This window comes from Sturnus vulgaris, chromosome Z (genome assembly GCF_052056855.1).
Source record: "Sturnus vulgaris isolate bStuVul1 chromosome Z, bStuVul1.hap1, whole genome shotgun sequence".
Classification (NCBI taxonomy): domain Eukaryota; kingdom Metazoa; phylum Chordata; class Aves; order Passeriformes; family Sturnidae; genus Sturnus; species Sturnus vulgaris.
Window position 1 is genome coordinate 47,892,275 of NC_142283.1, and position 15,528 is coordinate 47,907,802.

The following is a 15,528-nucleotide window of genomic DNA, read 5'->3' on the forward strand; positions in this document are numbered from 1 at the left end:
AAAAGTTAAATTCTTCACCTCTCCATCACTGACAATTGGAGCAATGAAAGCTGCATATTCTGTTCCAACCCAGCTGCACCACAGTGTTCTGTGGCTTTATCACCTTTGTCTTATTTCTAGGAGATCTCTAACAATAACAGTTCTAGAAATTTTACAAGTGAAGAGTTTTCAAGGAAAAAGAGACTATGAGGCACTGACCTTCATGTATTAATAGAGGGGCTTCTGTTTAAGGGGTTTAAACTCTGCTGGCTCTGTCTTGAATTTCTGGGCAAGAAAATTGCTCAGGCTCAACATAAGCATAGCTTGAATCCGTAAGGTGTGTTTTATGCTCAGCAGGTCAGAAATATCTGGTGTCATTTTGGTAAAGTAAAACTTAATACGCTTTAAGGTATCTAGCAGTCCTGCAAATCTATATCCATGGCAATAAATCATTAAGACGTCTTTTTCCTGATATGCATGGTGATGATTTCAGAGGGGAGAAATTCAGGATGAGAAAGGTAGTGCAGGGAAATCCATGGCAAGAGCTTTCCCAGGTGAAATGACTGAAACGGAAGAGTTACCTTGTATAGCTAGAAACATAACTTGTGTGAGCGAGCCAGCCTCATTCTGAGCAAGGCAGCTGAATTCACCATCAGTGAAATCGCTGACATTGAATATCTGAAGAATCCGTCCTGCTGCCAGGAGTTGATGTTGCAGACTGAGAGGCTCACCGGAGTAAAGCCAGGTGATGTTCGGGGTTGGATGCCCATCGACAGCACAGCCTAAAAAACAGGTACACGAGATAAAGCTGCTGAGTACTAAACTTGGGTTCATGCTTTGAAGTGGCCGAAATTAGGGAAAATAGTCAATTCCATCCGATTTTCTCCTCATTTTCTCATAATGATAAAAGTAATTCTGTAATATGGAATGCCTTCTCATCATCCAGAATAAAATCCAAAAGCCAGATAATCGGCAATATGGAAAATCTCTGATCAGTTTGGAATTATTTACATCAGACCTTCTAAGATTCCCATTATTTTGATTATCCTCATTTTGGTGTTGAAGAAAGTGGGACAGGGAGGTTATAAACCTGGCACAAACTCAAAGACCATTCTTGAACATGCAATATGAACACAACTTGGTCTCCAAATTTCCTACATAAGCCACAGGACCACCTTCCTCCCTCTCTTTCTTTTTTAAACATTTTAAAATGTTATTTATTGTTTGTGTTATATTAAAAGTCAGGAATTTTTGTTCCACAAAAAAGTCTGTTGTAAAACCAAAGAGATAAAATTTAACCTTTACAGAGTTGGTCGCATTGTGGGTTTTCTTGGTGTGTTTTGTTGTTGTTGTAGTTGTTGTTTTTTGTCACACCAATGGGCCATTCTCTAAGTAATAATCAACTTAAAACAGCAACTGAAAAAACCCTGATGTTCTAAAGCATTATGTGAGGTCTATGATCACCAGCACAGATGATGAGATTTAAATTCTCAGTGAGATCTTTGCCTGTGGACCTGAAGGAAGTGTACCTACAAGACACTTTTTACTGTGGTTCTCAGCTGAACACTTTGCTAGTTTCATGAGGAATTGCAGGAAATTTGTAAGACTAGTGTAACTTGGCTAAGTTATCTTGCCTATTTCCTGAGGAAAAAGTAAAGAACTAGGCGATTTCCATAGTATAACCCATCCCCACCAATTGCAGGAGTGGGGAGGCAGAAATGTTGTGTGTGAGGGATGGCATATATCACTAGGACTGCTTGTGGTTTAGGCATGTCCTGCACTGCTGTGCATGCCACTGAGACATGAAAGATTTCAGACATGAAAGTTTCTGCAAATGCAATCTATTCTGGTGGTTAGTTGGTTACACTGAAGCTTTATATTGTTTTGTTTATATTAATATGTATGTGAATGGATATTGTATACAATATCCCTTCTGAAAGAACTGTCCTGCATAAACAAACATAACATCTATTTATCAACTTTCACATGAACAGTGTTCAAAAGGAATGGGATTAAAAAAGGAAAGAGTATGAATTTAAAATACTAAAAAGAGAATACTCTTTTAAGATGAAGGAATAATCCATCAGCTGGTTTTTCTTCACTGCCATTTCCATGTAATTTGATTATATTTTTATTCACCGAGACAAATTAAGATGTGAACATGAAGTCTCTGTAGCTGCACTACACAATTAACAGATGCTGCTACGTGATATTTTTGTTACTACTCTCCGTTGTTTGTCCACCTGAGAAGAACCTTAACTAACATATAATAGGAAAGCACAGTTCCTACAACGAAATACCATTGTCATTAATCTGCTCAGGAAGGTTGAAGAGTTTGATTTTCAAACATCATTGAGGCCAAATCCTTGAGACTTAAAGAACTTTTAGGAACCCCTGGGATCCTTTTGAATTTGGTTATACCTGTAAACTAACACTAGGGGACCTCCAACTACACTATTCCTATGACAGACGGTACTCTCTTGCCCAGCAAAACTGAGGTTCTCTTGCTTACAAAGCAGAAGATCTCGCTCAAGATGGAAAAGGCCAGTGATGACCTGTGGCATGCCCCAGCCGCTTTCATGCTGAGGGGTGGATCCAGGCACAGGGGAGAAACTGTCTGCCACTCAGGAGGATAAATACTGGGGCTCTCACTGATGCTGTGGCTACATGAGTCTTGTTGCTGTCAAATCCTGCCTGTATCCACAGTGGGGAAGGGTGTAGGCTGTATACAACTGCTCTTTGGGACTCATTGACTTTGTGAAACTGGTATTTCAGAGAGCAAGGGCTCTGTGGCAAAAGATTGACACACACACAGCAGGCTCTACAGCCACAATGACAAAGTTGCACGGGAAATGAACTCGTAAATGCAGATAAATGCTTAAAAATAAGGAAAAAGGGGATGAGTAGGGAAGAAGAATGACAGAGTGCAAACTGCCCCCAGTGGTTTCACCTCTTCCCTTTTTTCACTTATAAGGGTGAAGAGTCTGGTATTTGATTTAATATCTTTGGGAAGATCCAATGCAGTTTTATCCTTGGTATTTATCTCTACCCAGCACTCCCTTCCTGACAACAAAAACACAAAATTCTCTGCTGCTCAGTCCTTTCCCCTAATTTTGTAAGCTCTCTATTTATTCCTGCTGTTTCATATTTTTCTCCACTCATATGGTGAAAAATAACTCCTGCAGTGTCCAAGATACTCATTCTGAAGTAAATGAGTGACAGGAAAGGTTTTAACCTCACAGTTTAAAGACTGCCTAAGTTAACAACAATAGAAGACAAAGAAATATAGAGGACATGGACAAATTTTAAAGCTGGCTCTATGGCTTTTGCCTAGATTACTCCAATTTTTTTGTAGTTTACTTGTCTTTTGAGATAAGTGTAGTGATTTCCACAGGTCAGCATATAGCCACGACAACTAAAAAAGGCATGCTGTGAGCCCAATTTTATTGTTTGCATTTGCAAGCAGGCTGCAGAGTGTAAATGCAGAAAGCAGGAAGGTCAGCTTGATGCTACACACAGAGGAGCTGAACCTAAATTCAGCATGCAGATGGTCCTGGTTCATGCTGGTTTTCTTTAAAAAATATTGTCAGGAAAAACAATATCGTCTTCCTAGTACTGACTGTTTTACTAGTTTAATGTAATATTTCTTCTTCCAAAATGTATGTATAAAATATTAGATAAAGGAACAGCCAGTAATCAATAATATGGGGAAAACTCCTCAAAGCTACTCTCTAGATATGAACTACCAGTGAGTAATTATTACTTAACAGTAAAACTTTACCAGTAATACCTATCCATCACATTTCACAATATACATTCCTATACATTTCTCACGTGTATGGATCATAGGCTGTGGGATATTTTATGCACAGTTAGTGAGAATTACAATAAAATCGCATGTTTGATAAATATCTCTTTCTCATCTTTCAGGAATAACTTCAATACTATTTAATGCAGATTACTAATACTTAATCTCTATTTCCCCAACCCCTGTGGACATTGACTCTTTTATCCTTTCGAAGCTCAAAACCCATCCCTATAATAACTAAGAAAGAAAAACTGGCTTTGTTTCCAGACAGCACAACTATTGCAGAGCTTTTGGGTATTGGAACCCTTGAGAAGATGATCAGGGAACACATTTTTGGGATTGTTTTGAGCAGTCAAAGTTCTGGCATGAGAGGGCCTTTCTCCTTCAGTCCTTCTTAAGTAGAGAAAGAAAATATTGCCTTCATCTTCCCTTCCAGAGGTTAGTGGGATTCTGAATTAATTTAAAGCCAGGATGAGCCACTGATGTGCAAAAGCTGGAGATAGAAACAAAAAATCTAATAAAAATGACATCTTCTAGTAGGGAAAATGTTAATGTTTCAAGGATAACTAGGGGGTATTTGGAAAGGGAAGAACAATGTTACACTACAACTCTAACAGTTTCTCGAGAGGAAAGAATAAACGTACACTCCAGGCCAAATTCAGCTCCCCATTACACCTTTGCAGCAGTTTCTGAATGACTGTATCTGCAGAATGGCTCTGGACTAACATCCTAATACTAGAAGAACAAAATACAAAGCATGCATCACTTTTGCACTTTCAGGCCTGATAAAAACAAGTGCAAAGGCTGTTTGTTTTAGGATTCCTTTTCTTTTTGGCAGCCTCATGCTGTATGGAAAACAACAGTAAAAATGTCAATTGAATTTTACAAGTACTAAATACATTTGAAAATGTAAACAAAAAAAATTACAGCACTGCCTTTAAAATATTCTTAAAATACAGATTATTTTCACATCTTCATATTTGTCTAACAAATAACTCTCTAATTTACCGTTGACATGATTAGCCCCAGAAAATGTTTCTAATATTTATTAAAGATGGAATGTAAGTGAAGAGTTCAGGTCAAGATCAGGTAGTTTCTTTGACTTTGTATTTCTGCGTTATTTTGCTGAACTCTAAGAGAAATGAGTTGTGGACCACAATACGTGGTGTTAAAGCAAAAAATGTAATGCTCCTACAAGACTTGAAGCATTGCAATATTTCCACTCTAAACTCTACATTCAAGGAAATAAAGTATGTTTTCAAAATAGGAACCATATTAAGGATGAAGTGAGGGACAAAATGCTTAGAACAAACTGTGGAGAAGCCACAAATCAATCTGAATAGATACAAATTCTCATTGCTTTCACACACTGAATGAAATAAAATTTATAAAAAGCAATGGAATCTTAAAACGAAACAAAACAAAACAAAACAAAACAAAACAACAAAAAAAAAACCAAAAGGAAGAATTAATGTTTGTATAAATACAACTTTTACTTGTAATTCCTTAAGGCAATGCAAATAACATTTGCATTTATATTAGACAAGGAAAACCATAGATTTAGGAATTATTGAAATAAGCCAATTCAGTTGATAACAGTAGCACTTAAAAAAAAAAAAGGAAGGCATTTTAAATAACTACTTATTGCTGCAAAGGTGTGGTTGAAACATACTGTGCTAAACATATGACATGGTTTTTAACAGTTCTCAAAACACCTAAACTGGTTACCCAATGCCACACATGTTGTTGTTATTAGATATCACTTACATAGCATTGCAAATACACACGGTATTCAACACAAATTGAGTCAGGCTCATTCCCAGCCCCACAGTGGTTGTAAAAAATGTTCCCAAGTACACAGACACATGGTGGGCCCATTAAAAAGCAAGGGAATTTTCAGGCTCTGGTAGTTAATGCTGTTTCCTAAAACAGTGTGACAACAGAAATCCTACACACTGAGAATCATGTATTAATAAGGACTGTTCTGAATACAATCAGCAACAGCAAGTCAAAAATAAAAGCCTACAGTAATCAATATGGTTTACTCAAATGACCACCTAAGCTAACTCTGATAGGTTTATTAAGTTCATGACAAAAATGGAAAAGGACTTAAACTGTGAACTTCTACCCTACTACTGCCACAGCTCCAGGTTAACTGTCCATTTATGGGAGAAAAATGACAGTCAGATGAGACTCATGGAACAAGCACTGAATAACAGTACAGCACAAGGAGTTCAACAAAAGAGAGAGCAAGAGCTGGCACATAATGCAGTTACCAAATTTCAAGTGTCTGTGCTGCTGTAGAAGTTCTATATTTCATAACCCGATATAAACTTGCTACATGTTGGAACAGCATCTCAGGTGGAGGGCAGACATGTTCGGCAAAGGCTCCAGAGAGGCTGTAATTTCTGTCCTTCTGAAGATTTGAGGACTATCATAGAAGGAGAGGTTGCTTCAAAACTTGAAATCGAGAAGTCCTTTAGTCAACATGTCAGAAATCCCATAGTGTTTCAAACTCCCTTAACACTTACTCTAGAATGACTCTCAAGTTTTGCAAGAGTCTAAAAGATCTTTTATGTGAAGGGAGCTGAATGAGAGGTCTCCATATCAGGACACCTGCAGCAAGTCTGATACTCCTATTTACCCACCAAGGTTTGTCTCAGTGGAGCTCTGCATTACTTTCATTAGAAAAAATCTAAGTCAGTGATTCAGGCAAAGCTTAGAGACAAAAGTTCAAGGGCTGCAACTCTTAAAACAAACACAAAATTCAGCAGATGTTGCCTCAGAGGCCAGTGATATTGTTTTATATGAAAGCATTTTCAATCACTACTGTAGTTCAGATTAGATCATTCATGGCACACAACAGCAGGCAGGAAAAAAGTCAAAGCAGCAGATTGCCTAGAGGACATCACTCCTTTGACCCTGTGTTCAGAGCTTGGCAGTGGCTGGACTAGTGTCTGATTGCCTGAAAAACAAACCCTGTGTACTCAAAATGTTCAACCATTCAGAGGTATCATCATGTAATTTTTAACCCAAAATGTATGCAGTGTGTATATGCAAAAGAAAAGCCTTACATTTCAATCCAATACTACAGTGTAGTCTGACATAGTCTGCTGGACTTTGATGTAGAAGGAAGATGATGCAATATTCTATAAAATTTATACAATATTTAGGATGTAATCAATGTGATAGTGTTTGATAGGAAATTAAATGAAAAGATAATGCCATAGTATTGATATAAATTTTAATTCTAGTCTTTACAGAAAGGTCATGTACCTACCTGGGAATTCTCACAAATATTGATATTGTGACAAGGCAGACTTTTCACCGAGACAAAAATTGAAAGGAACAGATAACACAATTAAAAGTACAGAATATCCTATGAATGTACCTGGCACTTTATCCTCGTCACACTAGACATAATGTTAATATCAAATAAAGTTGATAAAAAATATTCTTTAACATTAGAAGTTCTTTTCAAACATAATGGCCAGTTTATTGCAGAGAATGAGGAGGAAAAAAATGACGTTGTGCAAAATAACTTCTCAGATAGTCATGATTTTATCTGAATCCCACTGCACATCTTCTGCAGCTGTTTTTTTCCTTAAGTGGAGCATAGACTCCAGTTCAGCTGTAATTACTCATGAATTTTCTTTTTGCTGGCTTTGTGCAGATTGCAAAATATTTTGCATTTCTGCTTCAAATTTTGATACAGCAATAATTCCCAAATATAGGAAAATTTAAAACAGGCTCATGGTAGAGATGGGAAGACCAAAGGGGAATTACAAGAAAACATACTTTCAAGAAGATATACTCTTGCTCTGGAGTATATCACCAAACATTGAAAAAAATTTGTACTGATGAGATCAGTTGCCTTCGTTGGGAAAATTTATTACTTTTCACACTGATTTTGAACAAGTGTCAGTCCTAGGAGAGCCAGATGCTGTGGCACAGTACTTTGCAAGCAATTGCAGTGTTAACTTCTCTGGCTCTCCTTGAAAGAATTTGATCCTGATATTAGTCTATCCATCCAATCTAGTTCTTCTCCTGAAGTAGTCAGCTGTACACTTGCACAGCTTGGGTACTATAATGCACCCAAGAACATGCAAAAACCTCTAGATTGATTTTTCTGTCCACTGTCACGCCCAGATAACCCTTAAACCCATTGGCAAGTACTAGTCACAGGCTTGAAGAGATCCCATCTGAAATAATAAAAAACCTGACCCCACCCTGAACTTTGGGCTTTGGCTCCAAGGCAGTTGGACCTCTTAAATAAGTAATTTATTTATACTCAAAAGGCTGACTATTGCAAGAAAGGTGACTCTTTTCTGATTCTTCTTTCTGTGTGATCTTCTGGAAATCTAAGCAGTTCTACTAGAAAATGGATGGGATATGCTGCTGCCAGTAAAAGAAAAATGAGGGTGAAATACAGTAAATTTGGTACAGAGAAATCCTTTGTATTTTTAAGTGAAAAGTTTTTGCTATCACTTTGTCTTAAAAAGAGCTGCATTTTAAATATTGATATTTGCAGAACAAGACTTTGCTGTGCAGCTGGTCATCTTCTAAAGCAGTAGTGAAATTGGCAGCAAAGCTGCTCTAATTCTGTGGTCATTTGGGATAATGTAGAAAACCAGGAAGAAACGTGCTTTTTAGGACTATGTTTGCAGTGTTGACAGTAAAATTATGTTCTGATTTGTGAAGTGAGTAAATAAGGAAGTAATCAACGAGAACACAATAAATATGGTGCAGCAGAATATATATATATATATTTTTTTTTTTAAGTTGACTATACTTTTCTGGTCATAGAAAAATATACTCTGTGATCTAACTTCACAGTAATTTTCAGTATCCTTTACAAGTAAGGAGCTATGGGAACCAGAATTCAAATAATTGCCTAGGCTTTCCCCCATTAATTTGTATTATCAGATTCCCTAAAATAACATTTTCCTTCTGCCCTCTTTACTTCAGTCTGAAATTTTACAGGGAGTACTACAGTTCATATTCCTAGAAGTACCCATTTCTGAAACTTCTTCCAATGTTCCTGCAAAAATTCTCAATAACTAATGCATAAATGCCAGTCATTAAAGCTTCATTTTTCACTGTGCAACACAATTATAACATGTTCAGTATTCTTCAGTGCTGAAACAAGGATATATTTTTAAGTCATATTTTGTGTCTTTTGCCAAGTCTGCTGATTATTGGTCTCCAATAATAATACAATACATATGAGAAGTTGTAGTGAATGTCCACAAGGATTTGTAAGAACCTCAGTTTCCCACTGAATTATATTCAAATACAGGAAATAACAATCTTGAACTCAAGTGAAAACAAATAATCTTGATAGGCCGAAAGTCTTTTCTGCAGGAGTGTTAGAAGTCAGGAACACTGGATCCTACAACACTGGTTTGTGCCAATATTAACATTTACAAAGCTGAAGACTCACGGAAATGTGTCTAAGGACTAGTGTAAAAAAATTCGTTGTTACTTGCAGCACAGATAAACTACTGAAAATACATGAGTTTAGGATGTTCCTTTAATTCCAAAAGATAACACCATGAAGTAATCAGAATTGACAGAGGTCAAATGGCCATGAATAATTTTAAAACCCAAAAATTCTTATCAGGGGACAAACAAAATACTTTTTCTGTGGTGAAAAGAGCGATGTTTCCTATAATATTTTCATCACTAACATTCAGGAAAACTGTAATTAAAATTTTATAAGTCCCAAAGACAGAAACCTTAAGATTAAGATCTAATCTGAAAACTTTCCAGAGAAATGTAAATTTGTGTCACTTCAGAAATCAACTGTGTTTTATCTTCAGTGTAATGTAAAGCCTTTTTTTTGTGTGTCTGTCATGAACCAAGAACATCAGAATGTGCATGACAGTCTGTGGCTCATCACTGATTGTCAATTTGCACTACTGTAAAACCCAGAAATATTTCCAAGCTCATGGCTGTTCCATCTTTGCTTTGGGGATAATCCTGCCCTTCAGGTGTGTCACCTGCAGATAACATACAAGTTATTACACAACCTGACAATGAATGTGAAGACTGGGGAGGACTGCAGTACTCTGTACATATTTTCAACATTTGTAAAGGAGCAGGGTAAGCATCAGTCTGTGTAAGACACCATCTACACCATGCTCTTCAACTGGATGATGAGCTGGGCCTAGAAAGCTGGCTGGAATCTCAAAACTTTAGAAGCAAAAGAAGAATATAAGATAAAATGTTGCTGACTCTGTTTGGAAGAGTCTTTTAACAGATAGTTTACCCTACTTTTGTTATGACGGCACATAAATGACTGCTCAACGACCCTTGCAATGAGAAGGAAAACCTCCAAACCAGATTTCTGTCTTATGACGCTGATCTTAATGTTCTGCAACCTTCCTGAAACTTGAGTAGAAGAAGCCCATAGTAGATGATTCCAGACAGCAAGTTAATAATTCCACATGATTGAAATGATGGTGGAAGCATTGCACAAATCCAGTCTGGAAGTTCTATTTCCCTCCTTGCAGCTCAGTTTATGAATTTTAAAGTATTTGGTACAGCTTTTAATTTCCAAACAAGTTCTCATCTGCAGCTTTAGACTTCCATTGATGTGTTAATATTTTATGTTTGCATTTTTGTTAGCTTCCCAAGGCATGAAATCAGCATTTAAAGAAGTTTTGACTCCCATTTTTCTCAAATTCTGGCAAACCCATGCATGACTTTATCCAGGTTTCTAACATAATTTTTCACCTTTGTTGTCTTTAACTCCTGTAAATAAAATGTTTCCCAGAGCTTACTTATCACTCATTTCCTTCACATTTCACTCTGTTCTTTTGCACATATCCTGTTTTCCAACAAATCCTCATATGCCTAGATTTCCAAATACATGTTTATTTCAATGCCTTTTGAGTCTCAGGAGGTACTGGTGCCTAACAGTAGCACAGACAAGGGATCTTACACATAGCAATTTACATACCCAAAGTTCTTATACAGGACATCTAGAGAATGTAGAGCCAACACCTCAACATAATAAATTATGAAAGGCTTAGCAGGATTAAAGTTGATTGGGTGGGTGGTAGAATGGAAAGAATCAATGGACAGAATGGTAGAACGAAAAGAATCTAATTGACTGGATAGCCCATTCTGTGTTTATTTTTTGTTAGAAAAAATATCTCAGAAGATTTTCCTAGGTTTGAATAATAACAAGGCTCAAATTCAAACTTCAGTGAAGTTGAAGGAACTGCCTCAAGAATGAAACTGTTTTGCTATTTTGCAATTACAATCCATGGAATTTCCTTGCCTGTGAGGTGAAACAGCAGGGTACAGAGCAACATGGTCAAATGAAATTGATCTAGACATGGTTGTATACAGGCAGAGTAGAATACCCCTTGACATTCAACTACTGCTTTTAAACAATAAAAACCGCCTGAAACTCCTAAAGACCTCTTTCTGGAAATCTGAGAGGAAATGGATGAAACAGGAGTATGACCCAGTCTTTAATCAGTGACACAATAAAACCATACTCAAAATGATTTATTCAATGTTAATAAATACCTATATTTTCCCCACTAAGGACTATTTCAATGCAGTTTTTGTGCAAGCAGAAATGTAATCCAGAGCTGCAGGCTAAAAGCCATTTCAAATGTATGCAGATGTATGGTAAAGTAAACCACACAAAACTAAAAACATAATTAGAATGGTCTCCATTGTGAAAATAAAATCTTAAAATTGTTAAATGTGAGGAAAAAATGCTTTGGAAGGTGCAGAGATGTATTAACACTCAGGATATCACATCTGCAGCACCCTTGATAAAGGCTTCAGATCCCTTCAGATTTCCAAAAGGAGAAAAGATAGACCTGAAATTGTAGGGCTTGACAAATTTTCATGATATGTAGTAATGTGTTCATTAGGGAAGCTGTTTGCCTATCTAAGCCTGACAATTAATAGAGTTTCAAAATAGCCCGTGAAATGAAATAATAAAATAAATATACCCTGAAATTTAGAAGAGAATGAGAATCTCTTTGCAAACAAATCACATACACAGATCTGAAAGCAGTTTACAGATTATAAAAGAACTTGCTGTGTAAAGAGGATAAAGATATATGGAAGGCAGAAAACGATGAATAGAAGAAAAGCATTCATGGGGGATGATTTCCTTATATGGCTTCGTGCAAACACTGGCTGTGTGAAATGAGAAAGAGAAATAAAATGAACAGATATAAACAGAGAGCTTGGAAGACCAAAACATGTAGAGAGGCATAGGCAAAACTATGAAAAAGTTCTGGAGAAGGAAATACAACATGAGTAGCAGGCATATGGCAAGGCAACTACCCAAATGTAGAAGAAAAATTGAAACAGAGCCACCAGTGCTTCTTCTTCTAGATCAAGTAGCACACCAGTCTGCCATGTCTTTGTGTTGAATAAGATTGCCAGCCCCCCAGGGCAAGGACTGCTTCTTACAGGCTGCTGCATATATATTAAGAGTGGTACCATTGAGCCCTTATTCTGCATGCAGCTTTGGACTAATTAAAGAACCTTCATTTTAAGAATTAATTTCTGAGGTCTAAAAAGTATTTGGCAGTGATTATGACTCACAATGAACCATTGGTTTGATGTCTTTTGTCTCAGCGCCCATGCCTGGATAACCAAATCCTTAATGTAATGGTTAACCAGATGCATAACTGTAATATAAGCTGTAAAGACTTTAAAACCCAAAAATCTTAAAGCATTTGACTTACCTATGAGAGCAGAGCTCCCAGGGCTGACAGTCAGTTTTGTTCCTGAAGGAGAAGTCAGCACTGAATGGGTGCTGGGCCCAGCACTGCTAAGCACTGCTGTCAAGTCTTCTAGGTAAGGAAGGGGTCGTGGAGGCTCTGGTTACAGATTGGGAGAATGAAGTGATGAGCAACACCACAGCAGAAAGCATCTCGAGATATAGACCCCTCCCCTCCTCTTATCTCCCTCCCAGATATTGCTGCAATTTTCACTATGCTGCAACATTGCCACTTCAGAGGGGCAGATTAAGCAACTTTGGGTAACTACTGAAATTCTGCCTCATGTTAGGTAAGGTGCTGGAGAAATTATTAAAATAACAACTGGATCAAAATTACCATAAACTAAAAGACGTTATTTTTGAAGGCTACCACAGCATTCCTATGCATATGTGACAGAGTTACATGGTATCAGGAGAGACAGCAGCTTGGAAGAAAAAGCAAATGTATACAAGCATAGAAATAAAATCAAAAGTTCATGACAATTAGTGAAAAACTGTTAGTGTCTGCTACAACCTGAATCAAGCCCTAATTAAATATTGTTATAATGCTGCCAGATGCTGTGGTATACTTAGGCAGAACTCCAAAGGACTAAGAGTTCAGAGCTCAAGAGGATCAGTCTATGCTGAGAACTGCAGGATTTAGTTGTTTACTAATCAGAATGCTATTTTAAAAATTGAGGTAATGCCTAGCATTCTCAATTCTGTTTGTCATGAAAATGGTGTGATAGTCGATTGAAATTAATAGTGGCTTCATCCCCTTTAAATTAGATCATGGTGCACATTATGCAAGTTTTCTACTGCTGATAGCATTCAGCACCAGGAGTATAGGTCAAGGATGCCTGAACTATTCTGTTCCATCAAGGAGCTAAAAATGTAATTTGATTACAAACATAAGCAGCTTGCATAACTCACAGTAACTTACCATCTTTAAAAGCTAAGCCATTTATAATGATCAGAAAAGGATTTAGAGATCATCTGTGAGTCTTTATTTAAAGGTTGAAATTCAGCCGATTTTTTTCCATATTATTTTTTTAGTCTGAGATTCTAGACTCAGTCTAGATTAGTAGGAGAAAAGTGTGAACCTTCTTTTTAGTATTGTCTGTGAAAGTGAGAAATCTCACTATTACACATCCTCTGGAAGCTCACTAGTTATGAAAGATGAGAGCAGTAGTGGATGCTCTAATGGTGTTGCCCCAGTTGTGGGGAATAGGTTTCAAAATTTGAGACTTCACCATCAAATGCACTACTAAAGTACTTAAAAAGTCTGTCTGGATCATTCATCTGCCAGGAATGCAGAAATGATAGATGAGTTACTAAGAGAGGAAACACTTCCAGTTCCCACCAGGTACCACTTCCACTCATATTTCACAGGTACCACTCTCTTTCAAATCACCCAGATGGGCTTTCTGTCTGGTGTTTAAAAACACAGGAGAAAGTAAAATTCACCATTCACTGAACTTAGGATGTACTTTTTAGAAGTGCACTGGTTTTATGCAACTGCTCTGAAGTGGATCAATATCACGCAGCTTTTAATGGAAAGACTGCTCAGAAGAGACAGACCACTTCCCCGGAAAAAGTGGCATCACTATCATTTTAAGATAGTAATTTTAAGATATGGTTAATATAAGATAGTAATTTTAAGATACAGTTAATAAATGCTTTTCTTAGCTAGCAAGTCTGAAAGAGTTATACTGAGTATCTTGGGACTAGGAGGTGCAATCCCTGTCCTTAGACACCTTCCTTTTACCACTGCCTTGCTTCAGGTGATGCTGCCCAGAGTACAAATGGAGACTGATGCTTTTCTTAGAAGAGGGCTTTCTTCCTTTTACCACAACATCCAATTAGTTCTGCCATCTGGATGTGCCACTAGCAACATTACTATTGTTACAAGTCCAAAATACCAAAATACCCTGGACTTACCAAGAACCAGCAGCTGGGAGCTTTCAGTTACTTCCCCATGAAGATTGGCTGCCTTGCAGGAGTATAACCCCTGATCTGATAGGGAAACATTTGCTATTAACAGCAACCCGTCATGCAGATGGTGAGTAGAGGACAGCTTGACCTTGTTCTTAAACCAAGTGACTTTTGCTTCAGGAACACCTGGAAAAACATTGGTGGAGTGTAACTAACACAAGTAAGAATTACAAGGAAAAAACTGAGGCAAATAGTGGAAGAAGAGATGAGAAACACTGAGTGAAGGCTAAAGAAAAAGGGGAAGGGACAAAGAAGATTTCATATGGCCACAGTCTTTTAGAGCATTGACTCAAATAGAACAACTAAATAAATACAGAGATTGACACAATTAATATGCTTCCTGCAGGCACTTTCTTAGATAGTCCTAGTCTAGAAAGTCATATTCCTCCACACTTCACTAGCAGCAGAAGAAACAGGGGTTGAAAGTGAGATCCCCTTAATGTCGATGTATTGCCGTTGAGTCTAAGAAAGATGCACTCTGCCTACAAAATGTCCATCAGTGCTACAAAAATGTTTTTCTGATTGTATTCTACAAGTGTGTCCTTCCAGTCTTCAATATTTCCACACTAACAGTAGATTTGCAGGTACAGCTGTTCCTACAGTTTGCTTTGGGCAAGATGAGCAGTATATGTCAATGAGCAGAGGTTTCATTTTCTTTTGAGCTCCCACCTTCAGTGACACACGCAGCCTCAAGATGTGAACAGGAGGCAGCCTGCACAGGGATGAGCAGACACATCATGTCGCATCACTGCCACAAGGGGTAGCAAGAGCATTTCAATCGGCTTTGTTGGATAATGCTGGGTGCCAGAGCACAGAGGGCTGAGTGTTTCCCTTGCAGAAATATCACAGAGACTCAAAGTCTGAGAGGTGGCAGCTGGAAACAGAACTCAGTTTGCTGGGCAGGCAAGACTTTAGGTAGTGAGTAATTACCCAAGTCTATTCTTCTTCAGCGTTCCCCTCCATCAATGTGCATTGTATCCAGCACAAAAAGCCTACCTGGGATATT

General features: G+C 37.6%; 1 protein-coding gene across 3 annotated transcripts in view; it reads right to left on the minus strand.

The window, feature by feature from the left end:
• Positions 1-15,528, minus strand: part of ADAMTSL1 (ADAMTS like 1) — a 190,988-nt gene that overhangs the window by 13,212 nt on the left and 162,248 nt on the right. For all 3 annotated transcript variants that reach the window (XR_015799574.1, XM_014871990.2, XM_014871904.2), the window contains 3 exons: positions 14,469-14,648; positions 12,514-12,648; positions 561-761 (listed from right to left, as the gene is read on the minus strand). Coding sequence is in view for 2 of the 3 variants with exons in the window: in XM_014871990.2 (XP_014727476.2) it covers positions 561-761; positions 12,514-12,648; positions 14,469-14,648 (516 nt within the window). In the remaining variant the exon portion in view is untranslated. The remainder of the gene's footprint in view (positions 1-560; positions 762-12,513; positions 12,649-14,468; positions 14,649-15,528) is intronic.